The 26,903-nt window shown below is 40.8% G+C and overlaps 1 protein-coding gene across 2 annotated transcripts in view; it reads left to right on the plus strand.

Annotated features, from left to right (window-relative positions):
- NASP (nuclear autoantigenic sperm protein) overlaps positions 1 to 26,306 on the plus strand; it is a 35,845-nt gene extending 9,539 nt beyond the window's left edge. The window contains exons 2-15 of one of the 2 annotated variants that reach the window (XM_060021351.1): positions 4,848 to 4,898; positions 13,339 to 13,449; positions 14,974 to 15,054; positions 16,093 to 16,202; positions 16,899 to 17,885; positions 21,517 to 21,596; positions 21,996 to 22,081; positions 22,191 to 22,264; positions 23,000 to 23,188; positions 23,306 to 23,472; positions 23,871 to 23,927; positions 24,016 to 24,093; positions 24,773 to 24,901; positions 25,383 to 26,306. In XM_060021351.1, the coding sequence (XP_059877334.1) occupies positions 4,848 to 4,898; positions 13,339 to 13,449; positions 14,974 to 15,054; positions 16,093 to 16,202; positions 16,899 to 17,885; positions 21,517 to 21,596; positions 21,996 to 22,081; positions 22,191 to 22,264; positions 23,000 to 23,188; positions 23,306 to 23,472; positions 23,871 to 23,927; positions 24,016 to 24,093; positions 24,773 to 24,901; positions 25,383 to 25,463 (2,281 nt within the window). In that variant the 3' untranslated portion in view covers positions 25,464 to 26,306. The remainder of the gene's footprint in view (positions 1 to 4,847; positions 4,899 to 13,338; positions 13,450 to 14,973; positions 15,055 to 16,092; positions 16,203 to 16,898; positions 17,886 to 21,516; positions 21,597 to 21,995; positions 22,082 to 22,190; positions 22,265 to 22,999; positions 23,189 to 23,305; positions 23,473 to 23,870; positions 23,928 to 24,015; positions 24,094 to 24,772; positions 24,902 to 25,382) is intronic. The other variant, XM_060021358.1, reaches the window with a different exon arrangement.
- The last annotated feature ends 597 nt before the right edge of the window (positions 26,307 to 26,903 follow it).

Raw genomic sequence — 26,903 nt, forward strand, 5'->3', positions numbered from 1 at the left:
AAGTGGGGTGAAGGAAAGTTACAATGGTAAAGTCCAGGGAATTCCCTGGCATCCCAGTGGTTAAAACTCCGCACTTCCACTACAGCGGGCCATGGGTTCCTTCGTAGGCTAAGATCCCGCATGCTGTGGGGTGCGGCCAAAAAAAAAAAAAAAAAAAAAAAAGAAGTAAATTCCAGTCTTGGAATTTACATTATAGTTTAAAGAGGTATTCTCCAAAGTAGAGAGGAATTAAGGTTTAATAACGGTACAGAGATTGACAGTTGCCTTATTTATGACATTATCAGGGAGCTTTTCCAAAACAAACATGAATTCTATCTCAGGTTTAACAAATAAAATCTCTAGGGGTGCAACCCAGGCATCTATCTTTTGGATAAGCTTTCTAGTGAATTAATTATTATGCTCACCTCCGGTTAAGAATCATGGTCACATCAAGATGGGGAAGTTACATGGAAGTACGTGTGAGCTCAATATAAAATTTAAAACTTTCAACTAGAATAACAACAAAATTGAAAATGGCGACCTTACAAAACAGAGATCTAAATCAGTAGAGGTATTCAAAGAAAGACTAGGTTAGCATTTGCCAGGCATGTTGTATACTGAGTAAGGAGCAGAATTAAGTAACTTTCAATTCTAATATTTTAATCAAATACAATGTAATCAAATACATTATCAGGACTCCATGTTTTAAATTACAGACTGGCTGATGGGAGTTATTTATTCTAGACCCTGTGTGATTTCCAAGGATAGTTTTGCCTATTCCCTTCTGGGTCATTCTTTCCTGGGTCTCAGTAGTTTTCTCATGCATAAGTTGATCAGCACTTAAACAGAGACTGGGGGTAAGCGTCTACAGATCTCTGAAGCTTGCTTTCTCTATAGCTCTCTTTCTAGTCTGTCCTGTAAATTCTAGCTACCTAGGCCACCCCAAACCTCAAATTCTGTCTTCTCAATTCTGTGAGATGGACTTTGTTCATGGTCCTTCTCTGTCCTGTGGACAAGTCTCTCCAGATAGTAACCTGGGGATACTCATAGGACTCACCTCATTTGTTTCCCTTCTCTCAGATTACTGTCTTGTGCTACTGGTGTAAAACTGGTGTTTCGTGTATTTTGGCTGTTTTTTTTTAGTAGTTTGAGTTATTTGAATCTGATGCCTGATAACTTCCATTATGGCTAACCGTGAAAGTTTAATAGTGTTGCACTTCATCTGTCACCTATGTGGGGTGCAAAACATTTTGTGTATTATTGTTGCTACTGGTGCTTGAATGTAGCATGTATGTACAGTGTTAACGTGTTTGTTTTTAGTACTCATACTTTGGACGTTTGTGTTATACCACTTTGTGTGTGCCACAGACTGGTATTGGTTTGTGAACTGTTCGTTACTGGTCTACAAAGATACAAGTATAGCGAATTCCCTGGTGGTCCAGTGGTTAGGACTCCACGCTTTCACTGCTGTGGCTCCCAGTTCAGTCCCTGGTTGGGGAACTAAGATCCCACAAACCATGCTGTGTGTATGTATAAAAATTGGGAGTAAGCATTTGGGAACAAAGAAATTTGACATTACTCTGACATTTCTGTTAATACTTTATAAAAACCCATGTCTTACACATTGAAATTAAAAGTCTGGTCCTTCAATTGCAGGTAATTTGAGAAGCTCTGTGCTAGAATTTGGCCAGAATAATCCTTTAGTTAAACTATTTGAACATAATTAGCTATGACAGGAGGTGTTTAGGAGATAAGGATCCAAGGCCATTCCAGCATTCTGGTCAGATCATCTGCTTGCTTATGTTGCAGCTGAAAGCATTTAAATTGTACTTCATTCCTGTCACCCTAACGGTGAAGTCTCTGATTATTTTCAACCCCATTTCCCTGCCTCCCCTCCCCCCAGGGCTTTTCATCAAATTTGTAGACCAATATAACATTCTCAAAAGGATTAGGAGTTAGGAGCAAAGATTTTGGATCCTGCTGAAAGAAACTGACACCTTTTCATCTCTAAAGCATTTTCTAGAACTCAGACTCCAATATAGTTAGTCCCTGCCTGGCATTTAATCTCTTCTGCCTTTCTCAAGTTGTCCCCTCTGCTTTTTTTTTTTGGCGGCGCCCTGCGCCTTGTGGGATTTTAGTTCCCCAACTCAGGCCTTTGGCAGTGAGAGCGAGGAGTCCTAACCACTGGACCGCCAGGGAATTCCCTGTCTCCTCTGCTTTAACTTTTGTTGGAGACTGTGTCTGATGCTTAGCATATAGTGGGTACTAAAATGTCTATTGAATTTAATTTTTTGAATTAGTATATTTATTTATTGAATTGAGCAAGCAATTTTTTTTTTTTTTTTTTGCGATACACAGGCCTCTCACCGTTGTGGCCTCTCCCGTTGCGGAGCACAGGCTCCGGGTGCGCAGGCTCAGCGGCCATGGCTCACGGGCCCAGCCGCTCTGCGGCATGTGGGATCCTCCCGGACCGGGGCGCGAACCCGTGTCCCCTGCATCGGCAGGTGGACTCTCAACCACTGCGCCACCAGGGAAGCCCAGCAAGCTATTTTTTAACTGTTCATTTGTTTCGTCCACACTGTGTATATTACACTGCTATTTTAATAAATTTGTTATCACTAAACAAAGTCCAGGTGTGAAAAATTAGTTGACTTAGTTCTATTTATATGTATGTTTTAACCTTTGGAGGAGTTTTCAGTAATGTCTATATAGGAAAGCCTTTTTCTCTCCTACAGCTTCTTGTGTTCTCTCATACTTCTACTGTTTCTTGCTGTACATACTTCAATTCTAATTTATTGCTCCTGAGGTGTTAGTACTCACTAGTAAAGTTTCCTGTTTTCCCACTGTTCTTTTTTCCATTTCACCACAGCTAACAGCATTCTCAGCTCTCATGGTGTGCTTTGGGGGCACATTTATAAATGATAATATGTCTTTACTTAGCTGAATGTTGCCTTTGGTATATAGGTGAAAACTGATGATGGGGCAGGTAAAAAGAGACAAGAATTTAAATTAATACCAAGTGAATGGTGTCAATCTATAGGGTTCCTAAGTAATAACTTAAGTCGACCCTGTCTTGAAACCTACCTAAGGTATAACTTTATTGTAAAGAAAGGGTAAATTCTTTCCCATTTATCAATTTTCAAAATAATGCTGTGGTCTCCTATCAGTCTCTAAAAATGACTAACGAGTTCTTTTTGGTTTTTTTGTGTCATTGTGAACTCATGGATTTAAACATATTTGGAGTTTTCCAATCAATTGTAATTATCTTAAAAAATTTTTTAATTTTATATTGGGGTATAGTTGATTAACAATGTTGTGTTGGTTTCAGGTGTACAGCAAAGTGATTCAGTTATACGTATACATGTGTCTATTGTTTTTCAAGTTCTTTTCCCATTTAGGTTATTATAGTATATTGAGCAGAGTTCCCTGTGCTATACAGTAGGTCCTTGTTGGTTATGCAATTATTATCTTTGTTGATGCTCATTGTCCCTTTTGACCAGTGAGATTTTACTGAGGTTGGCTCCTAAGTGTGCTTTTGTAATACTTTTGTAAATATGAAACATCAAATTTATAGAAAAGTGAAAAAATAGTAAAAAGAACTCTTCCCATGCTTTACCCTGGATTTCCACTTTTCCTTTATAATTCCTTTTAGCATGACGATAAGTAGATATGACCCTAAATAATATTAGATATAGTATTGTTGCTTTCTGGCATGAAATTGTCCCAGATTCACCTATGTACTTCCCCTGCCCTGGCTTAGAATCAATTCTTTCTCAGTAGAGTCTTGGTTATTTTTAGTGGGAAATGGATTTTCAGGAGCACAGTCTAGGTGCTAGGGGGGTTACTCGTGCTGCTGAGTTGGTCATTATTTCTAGACTTTTTTAGTAAACACAACTATGAAATATTTTAAAGATATTTATTAGTACTTTTCAAAAAAAATGAATGTTCTGGGAAACTGCTTCTTCCTTTTTTTAAAAAAAACTTATTTTTAGTGAGCAGTTGCAGAATGTGAGATTTTCAGGATTGCACATACTGGGTTATAACAAATACTGCATTCTCTTCTGTCCGATCGTAAACTCAGATCTAGGATGTAACTGTCTTGTTCACTGTAGTATACTGCATGTGTAGCAAATAAGCATACAACGGTTATTTGAATGAGTAAGGATTAAATTTGATAATGTAAATATTATGTAAAACCTTAATATTTTGGGCATTTAATAAATCGCTCTTCTTTTTTTTTTTTTTGCGGTACGCGGGCCTCTTACTGTTGTGGCCTTCTCCCGTTGCGGAGCGCAGGCTCAGCGGCCATGGCTCACGGGCCTAGCTGCTCCGCGGCATGTGGGATCTTCCCAGATCAGGGCTCGAACCCGTGTCCCCTGCATTGGCAGGCGGACTCTCAACCACTGCGCCACCAGGGAAGCCCAATAAATCGCTCTTTTTATGGCTTTATATTTTCTTTTTTATAAAGTTTATTTATTTATTTTTGGCTGCATTGGGTCTTGTTGCTGCGTGTGGGGTTTCTCTACGTGCCTCAAGCGGGGGCTACTCTTCATTGTGGTGTGTGGGCTTCTTGTTGTGGAACACGGGCTCTAGGCACGCGGACTTCAGTAGTTGTGGCACGAGGGCTCAGTAGTTGTGGCGCACGGGCTCTAGAGCTCAGGCTCAGTAGCTGTGGCGCATGGGCTTAGCTGCTCCGTGGCATGTGGCATCTTCCCAGATCAGGGCTCGAACCCGTGTCCCCTGCGTTGGCAGGCAGATCCTTAACCACTGCACCACCAGGGAAGTCCCCATATTTTCTTAATTTGTTTAATTTCTAGTCTTAAAATAGCCTTCATTTTTACTTTTTTCCTCTTAATTTTTCATTACAGAATTGAAGAAGATGCCCCTGCTCCTTCTACCTCTACAGATAAAGTGGAGAGGTAAGATTATTTACATGGTGCAATTAGATTTATATCTGGAACATAGACTAAGAGGTATATAACTTGAGGGCAGTTTGTTTCATTATTTTCAATAGGTAACGAATAAGACTGAATGTTAAAGTACCTGTCTAAAGTATGGAGTCCTGACAATGATGTCGTCAGTTTTTTTTGTATTTGATTAAAATATTAGAATTGAAAAACTTGTTTAATTCTTCTTACTTAGTACCCAACATGCCTGGCAAATGCTAACTTATTTTTCTGTTGTTGTTGTGGCATGCAGGCTCAGTAGTTGTGGCTTGCGGGCTCTAGAGCACAGGCTCAGTAGCTGTGGCGCACAGGCTCAGTAGCTGTGGCGCACGGGCTCAGTTTCTCTGCAACATGTAGGATCTTCCCAGACCAGGGCTCGAACCCGTGTCCCCTGCGTTGGCAGGCGGATTCTTAACCACTGTGCCACCAAGGAAGTCCCTAACTTATTCTTTTCTTTAAAAATATTTTATTTATTTATTTATTGGCTGTGTCGGATCTTAGTTGCAGTGCAGACCTCTCTCTAGTTGTGGTGCACAGGCTACTCTGTAGTTGTGGTGTGCGGGCTCTCTAGTTGTGGCACATGGGCTTATTTGCCTCACAGCATGTGGGATCTTAGTTCCCCGCCTGTGTCCCCTGCATTGGAAGGCAGATTCTTAACCACTGGACCAGCAGGGAAGTCCCTAACTTACTCTTTCTTTGAATACTTCTACTGATTTAGATCTCTGTTTTGTAAGGTTGCCATTTTCAATTTTGTTGTTATTCTGGTTGAAAGTTTTAAATTTTATATTGAGCTCACATGTACTTCCATGTAACTTCCCCATCTGGATGTGACCGTGGTTTTTAACCAGAGGTAAGCATAATAATTAATTAACTAGAAAGCTTATCCAAAAGGTAAATGCCTGGGTTGCATTCCTAGAAATTTCATTTCTTAAGCTTTTAGTGTATGAGTGTTTTGGAAAAGCTTCCTGTTAAATCTTAAGCTCACTTAGGTTGAAAATTACTGTTCTAAATTCTGTTTAATCCTTTTTGCAAAATATCTGCACTTTTTAAGAGTCTTTAAGATTTCATTTGTTTTATCATTTCACATTGTGGTCTTAAATTCCATTGTTATCTTGGTTATTTAAACCATGTCTTTTACAAATACTACCTACTGATTTGTGAGTCAGTCTCGTTTTGGGGTGGAAGGAGTACTGCTCAGGATTGGTCCTAAAAACATTCGTGTAACCTTTTTAGAGTCTTGGTATATACCATAGTATTAAATTTCTGGACTGAGAATAAGGTATAAATGTAGCTAGGCTACTTCACCCCTGGAACACTGCTGATATGTGATTATTAATATTCTAAGCATTGATGATCTTTTGAGGAGTATGATAATCTGATTCTGAGAGAAACTTGGAAGGATGGTTGGAAAAAACATGACTAGTCTCATAAATTTGTAACAGCTGATCTGAAATGGTTATTTAGTACTGCCTGGCAACTATAGCATGTTTCCCTGGCCAAGTTGTTCTCCCATTCTGCTGAGTAACTTCTTAATATTCAGTACCGTCACCTGTCTTCTTGCTCTTACTTGATGATTTTACTTTTTAAGAAAATTTGATTGGGGACTACCTGGTGGTGCAGTGGTTAAGAATCCACCTGCCAACGCAGGGGACACGGGTTCGAGCCCTGGTCCGGGAAAATCCCACATGCTGCGGAGCAACTAAGCCCGTGTGCCACAACTACTGAGCCGGTGCTCTAGAGCCTATGAGCCACAACTGCTGAGCCTATGTGCCACAACTGTGGAAGCCCACGTGGCTGAGCCCACGCTCCGCAGCAAGAGGCCACTGCAATGAGAAGCCCATGCACCGCAACGAAGAAGTTGCCTGCGTGCAACTTCTGAGAAAGCCTGCATGCAGCAGTGAAGACCCAATGTAGCCAAAAATAAATAAAATAAATATATATAAAACATTTGATTGTTCAGTAATAAGCAGTTAGGAAGAGGAGTTTCTTAATCTATCTTAAATCTGTACCCACACATTCTTTTCTTTCTTTATTTTTTCTTTTCTTTTTTATTTGTTTGCTCTCAGTCTTTGTTGCAGCCAGCGGGCTCCTTAGTTGCGGTACCCGAACTCTTAGTTGTGGTGGGATCTAGTTCCCTGACCAGGGATTGAACCCGGGCCCCCTGCATTGGCTGCACGGAGTCTTATCCACTGTGCCACCAGGGAAGTCCCACATTCTTCTGGATGTGGGTCCATGCTCTTATTCAGAGGTTCTGAAGGTGCAGTCTGTATGCCCCTGGGACCCCCAAGACCCTTTCAGAGATTCCGTAAGGTCAAAATTTTTCGTATTGGTAGACCGTTTGCCGTTTTTGCTGGTTGACATTGGCACTAATGGTGCAAAATCAATGGTGGGTAAACTTGCTGGACCTTTATTTAACAAAGGTCAAGGCAGTACAAGTAGTTCACTCCCAGTTTCACTTCTTTGCTTCCACGATGAAGCAATAGAAACTAATAAATTTATTCTCAGTCCTTCACTACATGGTTTTAGAATAATCTGTGTGACAAAATGGGAAATAGGAATGCTAATTCTGCACCCTGAAGTAGGTAGGTAAGATGGTTGTCTTTAAGAAAAGCATTTGTGTGACTGTTTGAATAAAGAATTAAATTTTGGGGGCTTCCCAGGTGGCACAGTGGTTGAGAGTCCGCCTGCCGATGCAGGGGACACGGGTTCATGCCCTGGTCTGAGAAGATCCCACATGCCGCAGAGCGGCTAGTCCCGTGAGCCATGGCCGCTGAGCCTGCGCGTCCGGAGCCTGTGCTCTGCAACGGGAGAGGCCACAACAGTGAGAGGCCCGCATACCGCAAAAAAAAAAAAAAAAAAAAAAAAAATTAAATTTTTCATGGAATTCTGGATTTCAAAGGATGAACAACAGACTGATCACTCAGACTTGGGTATTTGGCAGACAGTTTATCAAAAATTAATAAAGTGAGGCTGTCACTTTAAGGGAAGCAACTGAGAATATCTGTTGTCAGTGATAGAATTTGAGCTTTCAAATGAAAATAAATTAAAATCTTCGAAGTTGTATTGACTACCGTGAGCCTGTCTCATGTAGTCCCAATATTTCAAGACTCTTCTGATGAAATTGGTGGTGGTGGTTGTTTTTTATTGTGGTGTAAATGCATATAACATAAAATTTACCATCATAGGGACTTCCCTTATGGTCCAGTGGTTAAGAATCCGCTTTCCTGATGCAGGGGACTCAGGTTCGATCCCTGGTCGGGGAACTAAGATCCCACATGCCACGGGGCAACGAAGTCCACGCGCTCTAGAGCCCACGCTCTGCAGCGAAGATCCTGCCTGCCACAACTAAGATCTGATGCAGCCTAATAAATAAATATTAAAAAAAATTACCATCATAACTGTTTTTAAGTGTACCGATCAGTAATGTTAAGTACATGAACGTTACTGTGGAGCCAGTCCCTTCTTGCAGAAGTGAAACTCTCCATCATCCATCTCCAGAACATTTTCATCTTCCCCAACTGAAACTCTACCCATTAAACAACGTCCCATCTCTTCCCCCAGCCCCTGGCAGCCACCATCCTACTTTCTGTCTCTGTGAATTTGACTACTCTAGGTACCTTTTATAAATGAAATCCTACATCGTTTGTCTTTTTATGACTGGCTTATTTAACTTAGCATAGTGTCTTCAGGGTTAATCCATGTTATAGCATCTGTCAGAGTTCTCTTTTTAAGGCCGAATAATATGCCATTGTATGTATAGACCACATTTCGTTTATCCATTCATCTGTCAGTGGATACTTGAGTTGATTCCTTTTGGCTATTGTGAATAATGCTGCTATGTATATGAGTGTACAAAATCATTCATGAATAGGAGATCTATTCAGAGTACAAGATAGAACAATGATTTTTATTTTATTTAAATAAATAAATTTATTTATTTTTTGTTGCATTGAGTCTTCATTGCTGCAGGGGCTTTCTCTAGTTGCAGTGAGTGGGGGCTTCTCTTCATTGCGGTGTGCAGGCTTCTCATTGCGGTGACTTCTCTTGGTGCAGAGCACAGGCTCTATGCGTGCGGGCTTCAGTAGTTGTGGCTCGCAGGCTCTAGAGTGCAGGCTCAGTAGTTGTGGCGCATGGACTTAGTTGCTCCGCGGCATGTGGGATCTTCCTGGACCAGGGCTCGTACCCCTGTCCCCTGCACTGGCAGGCGGATTCTTAACCACTGCACTATCAGGGAAGTCCCAGAACAATGATTTTTAATGTAGCAGTATGAAAAGTTCGTCAATACATTTTCAGATTCTGCATTGCAAATAACCTTTAAGGAACTACCACTCATTGAGTTTTGGTGTAGTATCAGAGAAGAAAATCCACAGCCATTTACAAGATTATTCAAGGGAATTCCCTGGTGGTGTAGTGGTTAGGACTCCGCGCTTCTGCTGCCAGGGGTCTTGGATTCGATCCCTGGTCAGGGAACTAAGATCCCACAAAAAAATTTAAAAAGGTTATTAAAGTACTCCCTTTTCCAAACAGGTATCAGTGTGAGGTCAGATATTTTATACTTCAATGAAAACAACAAATCCCAATGCGTTAAATGCAGAAAAATGAATATGAAAATCCAGCTTTTCTATTAAGCCAGACATTGAAGAGATTTGTAAAAATGTTCAGTAGTGCTTCTCACTAAATTTTTTATGTTTGGGAAATATAGTAATTTTTTCATAGAAGTCATGTTAACATGTAACATTTTAAAATTTTTTTTAGTTTTAATTTCAATATGGTAAATATAAATAGATATTACTCACATCCAGAAAGGCTCTTCGAGGGCCTTCTGTAATTTGGTAGTGTAAAGAGTCTGGAGACCAAAAAGTTTGCGAGCCGTTGCTCTCCTTTAAAAATAATTAATTAATTAATTAATTTTTGTCTGCGTTGGGTCTTTGTTGCCGTGTGCGGGCTCCTCATTGCGGTGGCTTCTCTTGTTGCAGAGCACAGGCTCTAGGTGCGCAGGTTTTAGTAGTTGTGGCTCGTGGGCTCTAGAGCGCAGGCTCAGTAGCTGTGGCACATGGGCTTAGTTGCTCTGCAGCATGTGGGATCTTCCCGGACCAGGGCTTGAACCCGTGTCCCCTGCATTGGCAGGTGGATTCTTAATCACTGCACCACCAGGGAAGTCCCCATTGCTTTTCTATATAAAGACCAACATTTCCACTTGTTCAGTGGATCCCATCCTCAGTCATCTACTCAAAAACAGAGCTCTTGTAGTTCTCTATCCAGCAGTACTACTCCATTCCTCTCCTATGAGCTTATTTGTACTGCATAGTCTTATTATTTGTATCGCATAGTCTTCCCTTGGTATTCATGGGGGATTGGTTCCAGGATGCCCCCCGCCCCCAGTACCAAAATCTGTGTATTCTCAAGTCCCTTATATAAAATGTCATAGTATTTGCATGTAACCGAACACATACTCCTATATACTTTAAATTGTCTCTAGATTACTTATACTACCTAGTACAACATAAATAGTTGTAAATATTATGAAAATGCTATGTAAATAGTTGGCCAATATGCAGCAAATTCAAGTTTTGCTTTTTGGAGCTTTCTGGAATTACCACACACTGTACACCCCCCCCCCCCCGAGTATTTTTAATCTTTGGTTGATGAGAAGGGCAAACTGTATTCCTTTTTTTTTTAAAGAAGATGTTGGGAGTGGGAGTTTATTAATTAATTTATTTTTGGCTGCATTGGGCCTTCATTTCTGTGTGTGGGCTTTCTCTAGTTGTGGCAAGTGGGGGCCTCTCACTATCGCGGCCTCTCTTGTTGCAGAGCACAGGCTCCAGAGGCACAGGCTCAGTAGTTGTGGTGCGCAGGCTCAGTAGTTGTGGTACACAGGCCTAGTTGCTCCGCGGCATGTGGGATCCTCCTAGACCAGGGCTCGAACCCGTGTCCCCTGCATTAGCAGGCAGATTCTCAACCATTGCGCCACCAGGGAAGCCCTGTATTCCTATTTTTAACCCTTCATTGATCCCCCACATCCCCTTCTACCTATTACTTCATTTCTGTTTCTTGGACAAGAAAACATGAAAGAGTTGTTGTTACTTTGTTTCTTTACTTCCCCTTTTTTATTTCCTGAACATTCTTCAAGTTTTTCTTTCACCATTCTAAAATGGTCTTGGGCTTCCCTGGTGGTGCAGTGGTTGAGAGTCCGCCTGCCGATGCAGGGGACACGGGTTCGTGCCCTGGTCTGGGAAGATCCCACATGCGGCGGAGCGGCTGGGCCTGTGAACCATGGCTGCTGAGCCTGCGCGTCCGCAGCCTGTGCTCTGCAGCGGGAGAGGCCACAACAGTGAGAGGCCTGCGTACCGCAAAAAAAACAAAAAAAAAGTGGTTTTGCTTAATGGTCATTAATGCCATCTATATTATTCCTTAATCTAGTGATTAGTTAATCTTGTCAGTAACGTTTGATCCAGTGGATCACTTTCTTTACATGTCTTCATTTGGCTTCAGGGATACTATATTTTTTTCCCTTACTAGCTATTCTTTTTTCAGTAGGGGGAGTGACAAGGGCTTGTTCTTCCCCATTTCCCCTGCCTCTGATGTAGAAATGCTCTCAGGGCTCAGTCCTATGACTTCTTTATTAATAGTCACTCCCTAGGTAAATCTCCCCCAGTTTAGCTCAGGCCTGTGGCTTTAAGCGCATAACACCCCATTTGTATCTTTAGTCCTTACATGTTTCTTGAATCTCTTCCTTTGAATATCTTGGAGGTTCAGTAGGCATCTTACAATTAACATGTCCAAAACTAGATTACCCTGCCCCTCACCTGCTTTTTCCTCAGTTGACTATCTCAGTAAATGGCAGTGTTGTATAAATCTTGATCTAGATGGTCTAGATGATCTAGAGATCTAGATGGTCCCTGCCACTAACTCTGTTTTCACATCTGTAAAATGGAGATAAGTTACAGCCTTATGAAGTGGATACCAAGATTAAATGTAAATATAGGTATAATTATCACATGACACATAGTAAGTGTCCATTGTTATCACGGTTGCCCAGGCCAGAAAGCATTGGTTTTATCACTTTCATTCAAGAAATTATGTATCCAGTACGTTAGCAAATTCCAAAATAAGTATATTGAAAATCTAACCATTTCTACTATTTCCTCGGTCTTAGCCTAGATTCTTTCTAAGTAGTCTTCTCCTTCTATTATTATTATTATTGTTTTGAAGGTTTTTTTTTTTTTTTTTTTGGGTTGTGCTGGGTCTCTGTGCGTAGGTTTTTTTCTAGTTGTGGCGAATGGGGGCTGCTCTTCGTTGTGGTGCGTGGGCTTCTCATTGCAGTGGCTTTTCTTGTTGTGGGACACAGGCTGTAGGTGCACAGGCTTCAGTAGTTGTGGCTCATGGGCTCTAGAGCACAGGCTCGGTATTTGTGACACACGAGCTTAGTTGCTCTGCGGCAAGTGGAATCTTCCCGGACCAGGGCTTGAACCCGTGTCCGCTACATTGGCAGGTGGATTCTTAACTGCTGCGCCATCAGGGAAGTCCCCTAAACTGCACATTTTTGAAGTGAGCAATTTGATGAGCTTTTACATGTGTATATACCTGTAGACCAATATCATAAGATAAGGATATATTTATCATCTCAAAATTTCTTTATGCTCCTTTGTACTTCATTCCCTCTCCAGGCAACCACTAATCTACCTTCTGTTGCTGTAGATGAGTTTGCATTTTGTAGAATATTATCTAAATCGAATCATACTGTATGTACTTTTTTTTTGGCATCTTTGATTCAGCATAATTAAGATTCATCCATGTTATGTGTTTCAACAGTTCATTCCGTTTTATTGATATTCCATATTGTGGATATATCACAGTTTATCCATTTGGGTTTCTAGTTTTTGGCTACTGTAGATAAAGCTGCTATGCATATTTGTGTACGTGTCTTTATGGGCATATACTTTCATTTCTCTTGGGTTAATACCTAGGAATGGAATGGCTAGATATCATATGGTGGGTATATATCTAACTTTAAGAAACTCTCCAGCTGTTTTCTAAAGTGACTCTCCCATTTTACATTCCCGTCAGCAGAATATGAGAGTTCTAGTTGTTCTACATCTTTGCCAACACTTGATGTGGTCAGTCTTTACATTTTCACCATTCTAGTGGGAGTATAATAGTATCTCATTATGAGTTTAATTTTGCATTTCTCAAATGACTGATGTTGTTGAGCGTCTTTTCATGTGCTTATTTACCATTCATATATCTTAGTAGTGAGTTTTTTTAGTGATAGGTAAGTGTGGGTTAGCTAAGCCTTGCCAGAGTAGTTCAGAGGTTTAAAGAAATTAAAGTATTATGGTTTAAATGTAGCAGGTATTCCAAAAATGTTGGTTCTAAAAGTATTTGACATTTGAAAAAAATCTTTCTCTTGCAGTGTGGATGTGGATAGTGAAGCTAAGAAACTATTGGGTTTAGGACAGAAACATCTGGTGATGGGGGATATTCCAGCAGCTGTCAATGCCTTCCAGGAAGCAGCTAGTCTTTTGTAAGTACTGTGTTTTGCTATGATGGGATATTGTGTTCCTAATAAAGTTGAATCATAAAAAGTTGTTTAATGGGATAAAAAGAATAAAGAGCAAGAGTTTAAGAAGATTTGATTATTTTTCATGTGTAAATTTATAACTATAAAACTTATGTATCACTGACCAGTTTCAGCCTTTGATTTTCCTGAGTTAAGGTAATTTGTTTTCTGTTCATCACTAACTAACTTGTCCTGGTTTTGGTTCAGGGTCATATTTGTCCATTTTTCCCCACAACCCTTACTCCTTCTAGAACAGAGTCTTACTCCTGGATGTCTGCAATAATCTTTTCAGATTATTGGCCTCTGGCCTCTGGTCTCTTCATCATCACCTGAGTCTGAAGAGCTGAGGTTCTGGTATTCAGTGCTGTGCTAAGGGTAGGGCCCAGATTTCATCTGATGCTGAGTATTTAGGTATTTTTATATAAAAGTATGTGGTTATCTTAAAATGAAAATGTTAAAATCTAAGTTTTTAAGATTAAGCACATAGAAACACGCTTCTTAGCTTATTCCTTATTCCTGGAAAGTTCAGTATTCTCACTGTCCTGCCATTAAGGGTATTTAGGAGGAAAATTTGAGATGCATTATCCTAATCTAGTAGACTACCCTTAAACATGACCTTCATCACAATAGTTTCTTTGTTTAGTTGTACTGTTTACTCTCATTAATCTCTCAGGCTATTAGTTGGCCTGACTTAGCATGATTTCTGCCAATCCTTTACCCCATGATAGCTGGTCTCCTTACTCCACATAAAGTACCTCCTCACCATTTATGACACTTGTGATTTTTTTCCTCTTCTTCTTCCCTGTCTAGATATTAATAGCTTAAATTTGTGTATATAGTGCTATCTGTATTTCTGAGCATTATTTTAAATGATTTTATATACATTAACTTAATTAGTGCTTGCAATATCTCTGACTGGTTCTTAACATTTCCATTTTACAGATGAGAAAACTGAGGTACTGTGAGATTAAGTAACTTGACTAAGGTTAAAAGTTAGAGGCAGGATTTGAACCTAGGCAGTCAGGCTCCAGAGAACATTCTCTTAACTCTTTATCATCATGCCTTTCCATGGACCTTATTCATGCTTTGGGTCCCAGCCAAAGGCCCTCTAACTCTAACAATATTCTGGCCCGTATTGACCCCTATCTTATACCAGGAGAAACGCCTATTAATGTAATTTGGCTCTTAGATTATATAGTATAACTGTAGCAAATGGATGTCTTTTAGAGTATATATTATATTCTAATTATATAATGTATATTATATATCTAAATTTGTAATTATATACTATATAGATGAAGAACAGGCAACATTAATTCATTCATTCTTAAAGTCCCTTGGACCTTGACTTCAAAGCAAGAGGAGTGGAGCATTGGTTTCCTAGAAGGATGTGTTACAGAAGAAATGTCATTTTATAGCTAAAGAACTAGGGGAAGAAATTTTTAGACTAGATGTTAATTCAGATCTTAGCTGTTACTCTCTTTGTAGAGGTAAGAAGTATGGAGAGACAGCTAATGAATGCGGAGAAGCCTTCTTTTTCTATGGGAAATCGCTTTTGGAGTTGGCAAGGTATGTCTTTCAAGCCAAGTCTTTAAGGAATATGTTTTGTATCATAGTAGTCTTATTTAAAAACTTGCTTCTTTGTTTGCTAAGATTGTTTACTAGCTTTGAGATTTCACATGAGCTAAGTGGGACTGGTTTTACTGGGGGGGTTTAGAAGGAGCATGAAATATTGATGGAAGTTTTTTTTTGGCGGGGGGGGCATGCTGTGGGCTTGTGAGATATTAGTTCCCCAACCAGGGATTGAACTTGTGCCCCCAGCAGTGAAAGCGCGGAGCCCTAATCACTGGACCACCAGAGAATTCCCTTGATGGGAGTTTTGAAAGTCACCTGATACAAAGAGTAAAGTTATACTTAAATTTTGACTTTTGCAGTAATTAGAAGCAGAGGTCTTTCCATTAGTGAATAGTCAGTCAGTAATTTATCAAAGTCCAATTTAGAGAGAGAACCTTTGAAATCACTCTCAGCTAGCCCAAAACAGTCATCCATAAGAAGGACTGAATGAAGGACAATTTGAAAACACTGGCATGTGAAAATGTCTTAAGAGAAGACTCACAAGTAGTCTTAACTGTTGGGAAGTTGTGTATTTTCCACCAGAATTTATTAATCAGAATAAAATATATTGAGGGTACACAGAGGAGCAAATATTCTGTAATCTATTTAATCTCAGTTCTGCTAAGTTTTCTAATTTTGTAGAGCATTCTAAGGATTTGTCTCGAAAACCTTGCCAGAATGTTTTTGGCCATCTAGAGAAATGTAGGTGGATGAGAAGTTTGGGAAATATGGCCCTTTTGATAAGAGTCATCAGTGTTTTTTCAGGTGGCTGGATAAAAAGGGTATGTTTATTTCTTTCAGTGCTCTTACAGCCTTAATTTATATTAAAAGTTTTGATCATTGCATTTCTTTCATGAGTGCTTATAGTTTATATTCTCTGTACTTGCTTACTCTTCTGTTGCTTTTATAATACAGGACTACAGTTTCTGTCTTACAAAGACTGTTAGGTTCTAGCCATCATACCTTTAGTGCTTTCTCCTTTTGTTCTGCTAGAATGGAGAATGGTGTGTTGGGAAATGCCCTGGAAGGTGTGCATGTGGAAGAGGAGGAAGGAGAAAAAACAGAAGAAGAAACTCTGGTAGAAAATAATGATAACATAGATGGTATGTGGAGTTACATGTGACATTCAAGAGATGCGACGTTGATTTCTTGTGTACAAGTGATGGAAATAGGGCTCTCCTTATCCTGAATGGTCTCTCCTGGGGTGACACCTGCATCTGGTGGAGACTGCAGGGGAGGTGGCTGATTACTGAAACAGATAGCAGGCTTTTGTAAGGGGATAACTTAATTTCCCAAATAAGTCTGGTTATTTAAATGGATGTTTTAAGTATTAAAAAAACCTTAAATATTTTTCTGATGTGAATTTTAAAAAGTCTTTACAGCTCAGTTATTTTAATGGCTGTGCTTTTGGAGCCCTTTTACATTTTTTTGTGTCTAAGAAAATTAAATGTTAATTTCTAATTTGAGTTTGGCTGCTAGAATTTTACATATCAGATGGAGGTCTATATAGTGTATAGAAGAGAATGTAAAGCTTGGCATCTCTTACCTAACTGATATCAGAATGCTCAAGTAAAATAATATCTAATTTAAGGAGCTTGGGTTTCTTTTGCAGTAAGTTGCTCTGCTAGCTGGGAGTTTCCCTTTGCTTTTCTCAAGGGGGCAGATAATTTGCAGGCCATCTGCTAAAACATAAGCCAGGCTGTTTGAGGGTTTAAAGGGAATGTATTTTTAGTTTCCATTTATGCCTTTATCATTAAACTCGAAGACATGTTTATGCTTCATGTTCTTTAACCATGTAGAGGAAGCAAGGGAAGAGTTGAGAGAACAGGTTTATGACGCCATGGGAGAAAAAGAAGCCAAAAAAACAGAAGACAAGTCTCTGGTAAAGCCTGAAACGGATAAAGAACAGGAAACTGATATGGAGAAGGGTGGAAGAGAAGATATGGATATAAGTGAGCCTGCAGGGGAACTACAGGAAAAAGTTGAATCAACTCCAGATCAGTTAACTGAAACCACTAAAGAGGGAAAAGGAACAGCAGCACCAGAAGGACTGAATGAAGCTGAAGTCACTTCTAAGAAGGCAGAACGGGAAACACCCGATGCTGAGGAAGGAAAATCAGTTTCTGGAACTGACGTCCAAGAAGAGTTCAGAGAAAAAGGAGGTCAGGGAGAAGTAATTGCGAGCATAGAGGAGAAACCAAAAGAAGCTTCAGAAGAGCAACCTGTTGTGACTCTAGAAGAGCAGGGCACTGCAGTGGAGATAGAAGCAGTCAAGCCAGTGGATGTGGGTGGGGATGAGCCAAAGGAGCAGGTAGCTGTCCCTGCAAGTGAGCCAGGAAAGGCTGTTCTTGAGCAGTTGGTAGGGCAAGAATTGCCTCCTGCTGAAGAGTCACCAGAGGTGACAGCACAGGCTGCAGAGGCCTCGGCTGCAGAAGCTGGATCAGAAGTCTCCGAGAAGCCTGGGCAGGAGGAGCCAGTTCTCCCTAAGGATGGTGCAGTCAATGGACTATCAGCTGCAGGGGATCACACTCCCAATGAACCGAAGACTAATGCAGAAGGACGGACAGAAACAAAAGATGGCTCAGGACTAGAGGAGAAGGTCAGGGCAGAATTGGTTCCTAGCCAGGAGGAGACTAAGCTGTCTATAGAAGAGTCTGAGGCAGCTGGAGATGGGGTTGAGACTAAGGTAGCCCAGGGGGCTACTGAGAAATTCCCTGAAGACAAAGTTAAGATAGCTGCTAATGAAGAAACACAAGACAAAGAAGAACAGATGAAAGAGGGTGAAGGTAACCGGGACATGCAAGAGCTGCAGTGGGTGGAGTACATTCTGGATTTGACTCACTAATCATGGGTAAAAGTCAGCCTTCCATTCAGGATTTTCCGTCTGCCTTTAATCCGGATTAGGAAAGGGCTGAGTGAAAATGGGGTTAGTTTAAGAAGGTGGTGATAAGTTGAGCAAGTTAAAGCAAGTCTTCTTTAGCTGGCTTATAAACTAACGCTTTACTAACTGCAAAATAGGCCTTTCTGTGATATCTGAGACTTGGCTAGCTATCAGTAACTTGTACCATACTAGCCAATAAAGGTGGGTGGGAAGTGGGGTAGATAGGGAAATAGTGGGCTAGGCTGGCAGAGAATGCTGAATGGATGTTCACTTGCATGCCTCTTGATTTTTAAATTTACTGTTCACTTGGTTCCTTTTTCTCTGCTTTAGGAATCAGGATTAGAGCAGTAGAATCCACTGAATTGATACACTTAAGCAGGCATGCCATTTATATGAAGGCAGTTAACCCTTGAATGTTCTATCGCCAGAGTGGAAGAACTCTGGTAATCTTTACTTTTAGTCTTCAGTAAGTGTTTAGAGGCTTATTCACATTAGTTAAATTAGCCCCCTCCAAAGATAACAGAAAACCTAACCGTTAAGCCCTCTTGCTGCTTTCCCCCCTCATTTCATGCTTGCTTTGGCTGCTAAACTGAATTTTTTGTTACTTAAAACATTATAAAGTGTGAATGCTTTATATAGTATTATTGGTCTAATTGTGATTCAGTTTCATTAAGATGTATAAGCCTCTAATTACCAACTCCATAACTGGCACGTCTGACTTGAGTTATACTATCATTTGAGGATTCTACTGTCCATAAGATTTATCTAATGTTGTTATTAATAACCATAGGTATATTCTAATTAATCATTATTACACATATATATTACTTATATAATTGACAGACTACTTCGAGTTCTCTTAAGTTTTAGATGTTCAAAGACCCATTATCAATATGTGTAGCTGACTCTGGTAAACTTCCTTCTACCTATGTGCAGGTCCCTGTACTCCAGCCAGCACAGGCATGGTAACCAGTAGTGAATTGGCTAAATGGTAGAACCATTGGGCTACTTATTGGGCTTTAGGAGATATCTATGGGAAAAGCACAGAACTGAATTCCTCAATTTAAAAAAACCTCCCATGTCTTAATTATTAATGATAATTAGCTAGAGTAGTAAAAAGCTCTGCTGGCTCTCTGAAGTTGGACTTTGAATAATAAGCTACAGTAGAGATGTCATTTCTCCACAGTTGAAAAACTATTCATTTGAGTCTCACAAGTAACATTGTTAGAGCTCTCACATACATTACTTTTGATTTCCAAAATACAGTACTGTGTAAGTAGGTAGTATTACTCCAGTTATAGTGATGAGGAAGCTGAGGCTTAGGGGTTACGTGACTTGTTTAGGGTCAAACAGTACATCACAGTACTGGAATCTGACCCTAGATCTGATTTGAATGTATTGTTCTTCCAAAGATACCTCACACTGAGGAAGGCAACTTTCATCCCTTCTGTTAACCCACCTCTTGTCAGAAATTTACATGGTAACACTAGCCTGCAGAAATCTTACAAGAGGTTTTCTCTTAAAACCTCCATTTCCTGCCATCTCTTGGGCTCTTTATATCCCTTAAAAAAAAAAGATAATAAGCCTATTCTTTTCTCATTGTCACACTAGATATGATTGGTAAGTGAACAAAATTTTAATGTTGTAGGCATAAAGCTTGGCCATGCTCAGACAGACTGTACAGGTCAATTTGTAGTGTTTCCTGACTATCCTTTGGGAATGCTAGAATAACCAGAGAATCAGCAGATTGCCTTTACTTGGCCTTTGAGAGTCATTCTTCTGGTTTGCACAACTCTCTGCCCGTACTGTTTTGAAGATGCTACAAGATCAGAGAAATGGTATGTTATAAAACATTGTTTCCCTTTCTCTGAAGGATGGCATACCACAAAAAAGACTGCATTTTCAAAGAAGCTTAGAAAATATTTTAACAGATCTCTTTACTGAGGCCTTCACTGCATTCCTAGTAATATGTGGGTACAGGTTACCAGGTTGGAAAGTGTTATTTTAAAGTAATGGCTTTCTCTTTAACCTAGCTCCCTCTCCACCATTCCATGAAGGTAGTACAGATTCCTCAAGAGAAACCAATATTTTTCTCAGACCATTATAAGAATTTTAATTTAAAAATTTGATGTAAAACTCCAAATAACTATTTTATGCAAATTAGATGTCAACTTTTAGCATTTTGGTATGAGTGGAACAGATACCAGATAAATAAGAAGAACATAGAATAACAACATTTTGTCAAATTTTCCTACAAATTGGGAAGGTAAGGTGTTTGGTTTTTTTAGTATTGTGAGAAATACAAAGATCTGCTTCACCTGTCATATATTCTGGTGGAGGATGGGCTTCATTGTCAGAGTCAATAAAACCACTCATCTAGTCTAACATCAGGGAACTAAGTACACAAACCACTTCGAAATTTGGGCATGGAAATATAATGGTGTATGGTGGTGTGGGTACTTATATTTCAGAAGCACCAAATTACATAGTCAACAGGAGAAAAGGGAGGCACTTGATAAAATGCGGTTTGTTTGCTGTAGAGGTTAACTATAATTAGCTTGTAACTTTAACTGGTTCTTAGAGGGCTTTAGTTTGTCCTAATTTATAGGACTTTTCTGTGCCTATTCCCATCCCGAAGCAGTATTGTTAGATAAAAGTCCTTTAACCTGACTTCATGGCTCTAAGGCCTAGTTTTTAGTTAGGAGACAATATTTGAGCTTTTCTGCTGGTGTTAAATGCTTAATGAAAGATGGCAGAGATAGGCACATTATACCCATTTCATGAATTGTGGACCCCCCAAAGGTTCATTTATTAATCACTTGACATTTTGAACTTTAAGTGATGTGTAGAGCTATTTATCAGCAGCCTGTCCTTACAGGCAGTTAACTTGTGAGTGTTGTTAATATGGTGAAATATGGTGTTGATATGGCTGGAAATTTTAACATGGTACTGCTCACTCAAATTCTGTACGTGCTAGAGCTGGCTGGAGTGTGTGGCATGCTCATTGGTGAGAGTTGGTAAGGGCTATGCTTTTCCGTTCACAGTTCTGTTGTGGGAAAGCTAGTCTCTTGAGTATTCTTGCTTTGAATGGACTGGAGTAATTTAACTTTTGGTATTTTCTTAGCCTTATTAGTATTAACTGACAATTGGCTTAAAGACCCCAGGAATATTGGCTGAGGCCTCCAACTGATTCTGGTTGAGTAGATGGGAGCTTCTAAAGCCCATGAATAAAAGTCAGCTAATCTGTTTTGATCTGAACGGTCCAGGTTGACTTTTAGAAGAGAAACACAGCCTGTTGATCATTGAAGCTCTGAACCATAGACACTATAAGATTATACAGTCTAAGTCTGGATTAGACTTGAATTAGACTGTTAACCACTGGCTTTATTATTTACATCCAGTTCAGATGTTAACTGATTTGGCTTAGTATCTGGCCTGTCCTACCTCAGAATATAGGTTATTTGACAAATGTTTATTGGAATTTTTGACTTGTCAGATCCTTAATATTCTCAATACTGAAGAATTTTTACTTGCAGAAACCGAGGGCTCAGAAGAGGAGGATAAAGAAAATGACAAGGCTGAAGAAACACCAAATGATTCACTTCTTGAAAACAAGGTGAATTATTTGTTCAGTATCATTGTCTACTTTCTTATTGTGGGACTTTGGTTTACTAGTGTAGGCATGATTATTATAGGTAGCTGTTTCTTGGTTAGGGCTTGGGGACCCTTTATTCATGCTGGGAATAGACAGATCCATTTGAACCCAGGGGGTCCTGTCAGTTAGGACATGACCCAACATATCACTGCTAACTATCACTGAGATAAGGTGATATGGGGTAGACTTTGTAGGGGTCCATTCTGTAGGTTTAGGGAGAAAAATATGAACTTTGAATCCTATATCAGTCTCTCCCCGTCCCACGCCCCCAAGCTATACTAAATTATACATTTAGATTTATAATCAAATGATGCCTGTCTTGTACTTCTGCCTAATACTAATGATTTGGATATACTTCAGTCTCTTCAAGAAAATGAAGAAGAGGAGATTGGGAACCTAGAGCTTGCCTGGGATATGCTGGATTTAGCAAAGATCATTTTTAAAAGGTAAAACTCTTGGTGCTTCTAGGTTGGGAGCTTGGTGGTTGAAGACAAAGCAGTTAGGGTTCGACAGATGCTTATTAATAAGGTTTCTGACCATCTTTCCTTCTTTTAGGCAAGACACGAAAGAAGCTCAGCTTTATGCTGCACAGGCACATCTTAAACTTGGAGAAGTTAGTGTTGAATCTGGTAATACATTTTCCATTTTACTCTCTTTTCTAACACATCCCTTGCCCCTGCCTTAATCTTCCTCTAATTCCTTAAAATTTAGCTCAATTGATCATAAATTGTGGGCAATTAGCTTTAAAAGGATAGTAGGCTTTTTTTCTTTTTGGCCGTATCGTGCAGCATGTGGGATCTTAGTTGCCCAGCCAGGGATTGAACCCCTGCCCCCTGCATTGGGAGTGCGGAGTCCTAACCACTGGACCGCCAAGGAAGTCCTTCTCAGTAGGGTTTTTTTTTTTTTTTTTAAATTTATGGCTGCGTTGGGTCTTCCTTGCTCTGCGTGGTCTTCTCTAGTTGGGGTGAGCGGGGGCCACTCTTCGTTGCAGTGCACGGGCTGCTCATTGCGGTGGCTTCTCTTGTTGCGGAGATGGGCTGTAGGCACGCAGACTTCAGTAGTTGTGGCTCACAAGCTCTAGAGTGCGGGCTCAGTAGTTGTGGTGCACGGGCTTAGTTGCTCCGTGGCATGTGGGATCTTTCCGGACCGGGGCTCAAACCTGTGTCCCCTGCATTGGCAGGCGGATTCTTAACCACTGCACCACCAGGGAAGCACCTCAGTAGGTTTTTTAAAGTCATTTTGATGGTTTTTAGTCAAGGGTCCTGGAGATGCTACAAAGAAAAATGAAATATAAGATGGGAGCATATTCCTGCAGCATGGTCTGAAATTTTAGAAGTGTTGCTTGCTATTTTTCTCTTCGTTAGAGAATTACATCCAAGCTGTGGAGGAGTTCCAGGCTTGCCTAAACCTGCAGGAGCAGTACCTGGAAGCCCATGATCGGCTCCTTGCAGAGACCCACTACCAGCTGGGCTTGGCCTATGGGTACAACTCTCAGTATGATGAAGCAGTGGCACAGTTCAGCAAATCTATTGAAGTCATTGAGAAGAGAATGGGTGAGTAAGCATCAGCTGTTTCCACAATGATTTTGATGGATCCAGTATTGACAGTTAAAAAAAAAAAGGCTTCTTTTGTGTTATCTGTTACTGATCACTTCAGCCTGTTCTTCCTAGCTGTACTTAATGAGCATATGAAGGAGGCCGAAGGGTCACCTACTGAATATGAGAAAGAAATTGAGGAGCTGAAGGAGCTGCTACCTGAAATTAGAGAGAAGATAGAAGATGCAAAGGAGTCCCAGCGTAGTGGGAATGTAGCTGAATTGGCTCTGAAAGCAACTCTGGTTTGTTTGGTTTCCTTTTAAAGTTTTGATAATAGTATATTCGATATTGTTGAAGGCCCTTTATCATGGTATTAGCGTGACATTTGCTTAAGAATCTTAACTTATGACTTGGTTTCCAGGGAGTTGGAGGTCAGAGGGAATGTGAGAACTCATATACTGTTCCTCTCACATAGTAAATATTAATGCTTAAGATAATATGCTCTGGAGCCAGACTGTGTGGGTTTGAATTCTATCTCAGCTACTTACTATGTGTGACCACGGGTATGAGTAGAGGAGGTGAGTGATGTTGCTACTATATGGTGGCCACTAGTATTTGAAGTCTTAAACAGTTGCTTGTAGGTGGGTGACCTGGTCGGCTCTGTCCTGGGACCCACCTGGGTTTGTCATCTCTCACACAGGTGGAGAGCTCTACTTCAGGTTTCACTCCTAGTGGAGGAGGCTCTTCAGTCTCCATGGTGGGTATTCAGGTGGTTTTTGTCACTTAATATTAGACCTCAGTGTTTGTCTAGGAGTACATTGCTAACAAAGGTTTCTTATTGCCAGATCGCCTGTAGAAAGCCAACAGATGGTGCTTCCTCATCAAATTGTGTGACCGATATTTCTCACCTTGTCAGAAAGAAGGTAAATCTATATGTGGTCATTTCTTTTCTGTCTTCTTCTCACTCTGCATTTTTTTTTCCTCCAAATGATACATGAGGAGTATCTTTCCTATGAACACCCCTCATACTAGGTGCAATAAGACATTCGTTTTGCAAAAATAGGCGAGGATTTGAATGAAGATCGGTCTTGACTGAGTATGTCTTCTAGCAAAACTTTCCTGGTTTTTAGCCCAAGGGCTCTCAGGAAAGGTGATGAGGAGGACTGGTCAGATCAGCCCATCTTAGGAAGCTGGCAGGTTTACAGTAGTCATTCAGCAGCAGATCTCTTGATACTTAAACTTGTGTGAGTCTGCCTTCTGCCTGTTGCAGTAATTTTTTTCTCTTGTGGAAGAGCCTGAACTCTTGCTTTGTTTCCTGACTCAAATGTAGGAATTCAAATTTGTGGGTTGGTTACTGTTCAGATCTATTCCTCATCCCCACCCCACTCTTCCATTAGAGAGGCTGAATTGGTATGTTTGGGCAGACCAATCTGTTTCTGCAGAGGACAGGTTGTGGCCAGGGAGACCCTTAGAGCTGTGAATCCTGGTGTTGGGATCTTTGCACCATAGGGAAGAGGGGGGCGTTAAGGAATTGTTTTACAGTTGTCCTTTTGAAAACATTAAGCACACTTGTGAAGCCTTCACCATTAATTATATCTTTAGAGAAAACCGGAGGAAGAGAGCCCCCGGAAAGATGATGCAAAGAAAGCCAAACAAGAGCTGGAGGTGAATGGAGGCAGTGGGGATGCTGTCTCCAGTGGAACTGAAGTTTCGGAAAACATGGAGGAGGAGGTGGGCAGTTAAGCAGGGTTTGGACACTTGCCTCATTTCCCCTTGTTCTCAGGGCCTGGGGAAACCAGTCGTTCTAAGTGCATGTTCCCCAACTTGAGCCTGTTTGGATTACTTGAGTGCAACCCTCAAAAACAATGAGGTCATACAGGAAACAGTTTGGTTACAAAATATAGGACGTCTCATTGACAAATGGAACCTATATACATATCACCGGTCCCACTCTAATGAATGTATGAGAAGACACTTAATTGGCAAGACCATTCAGTCTTTTTTTGCTCCTCTTTCTAATATGAACACTGGCCCTATTACAGAGAATTTAGGAAATGGCCTTATAACTTGTGGTCATTGCTCTTTTAGTGTAGAGAGCAAAGCAGATAAGGGACCTGTGTTTATTTCCTCTGACTGAGGCCTGCTCAGTTGTGTAAGAAAGAATGGCTTAAAGTAGGGTCACTTATGCCCAGGCTCCCTGTTTATCTTCCAGGCTGAGAATCAGGCTGAATGCCGGGCAGCAGTGGAGGGGACAGTGGAGGCTGGAGCTACAGTTGAAAGCACTGCATGTTAAGAGAGGGAGGAGAGCCTTCCTCCCAATGGAAAGTGTTTTTGTATATAATGTATTTTTTCACTTTTGGGGGATTCTTTTTGTATAACTTCAATAAAGATTGTAAGCAAAGGTTGAGGCTTTGATGATTTTTTTTTTTCCTTAAATATTGGCTAAATGTGTGCCTTGGAGCACTCCGGGTTTTATATGGTGGCCAAAGGTTTTTGTGGGTTTTTTTTCCCTCCTCTACTGATCTCTGTGTTGGAAGTTCTAATCCAGATTCCTGTCTCATGTGGAGGTGATGAAATCAAGTGTGGCTGTAGGCCCTTATCTTCCAATGGTGCTATATTTTTTCCATCTTAAATACTCTGAACCCAGCTGTCTTGTGAACTTTGAATGGTGCTCTCCCTGGACAGGAGCTATAAAAAACAAGACTTGGTGAAGATCTTGCTCTTCGGTGCTGATACTGTTTGATGGACTTTGACTGTGAACTGATAACAGCTTCTAAGCCAGGCCTTAGGTGGCACCTGTCTTATCCACCTCGTCTCCAACTGGGGCCATAATCCTGTCCTGGAAAAAAGAACTGAAGAAAACTTGGGGCTGGGGAGGGGGGAGTGATCCTTGAGGAAACTGGTGTGCTAATTGTAGAAAATTGAGCTTTCTGGTTTGAAAGTGACTAAGGGACTGACTGATGGACACTCTGGATGTGGTTGGAAGAAGGAATCTGGGGGGAGAACTGGCTGGTTGAGTTATATTTGTTATAACAGAAAATATCAACAGTTGGAATTGTTACCTGTCCACAGTTTTGACTTCTTAAATAAAGATGCTAAAAAGCTCTTGGTCTCTGGACTTGTGTTTAAAGATCTTAGAGTGGGATCATGGGCTGCCTGGAGCATTTCAGTGGGATGTGGGGTTGAAAGGTGGATAATGGGTCAGCAGTTCTGGCTGCCCAGTGTAAGGGTGCTGGTGGTTAGGGCACTGTTACTAAAGCCATCCCATTGGGCCCTCGCTGATGTCCAGGGTACAGGGCTAGTGTGAGACCCATGACTCGGCTGCCTCTGACCTGACCTTTAAGAAATTGGTATTCACCAGGCAGTATTTGGATCTGAATTCCAAACAGTGCCTGCCCTCTACTACCTAAGGGGTTTAGTATTTCCAGCATTCATAGGGCTACTTTGCTGCACTGTAGAGACAGCAGGTTAGAACCTGCAGTTTGAATATCTAATGTTGGAGGCGGAGGGAGCTTTTTTTTTTTTTTTTTTTTTTTGCGCAGTACGCAGGGCTCTCACTTTTGTGATCTCTCCCGTTGCAGAGCACAGGCTCCGGACGCGCAGGCTCAGTGGCCATGGCTCACGGGCCTAGCCGCTCCGCGGCATGTGGGATCTTCCCGGACTGGGGCACGAACCTGGACTCTTTACCACTGCGCCACCAGGGAAGCCCGGAGGGAGTTCTTGACTACCAGGC

This window comes from Delphinus delphis, chromosome 1 (genome assembly GCF_949987515.2).
Source record: "Delphinus delphis chromosome 1, mDelDel1.2, whole genome shotgun sequence".
Lineage (NCBI taxonomy): Eukaryota > Metazoa > Chordata > Mammalia > Artiodactyla > Delphinidae > Delphinus > Delphinus delphis.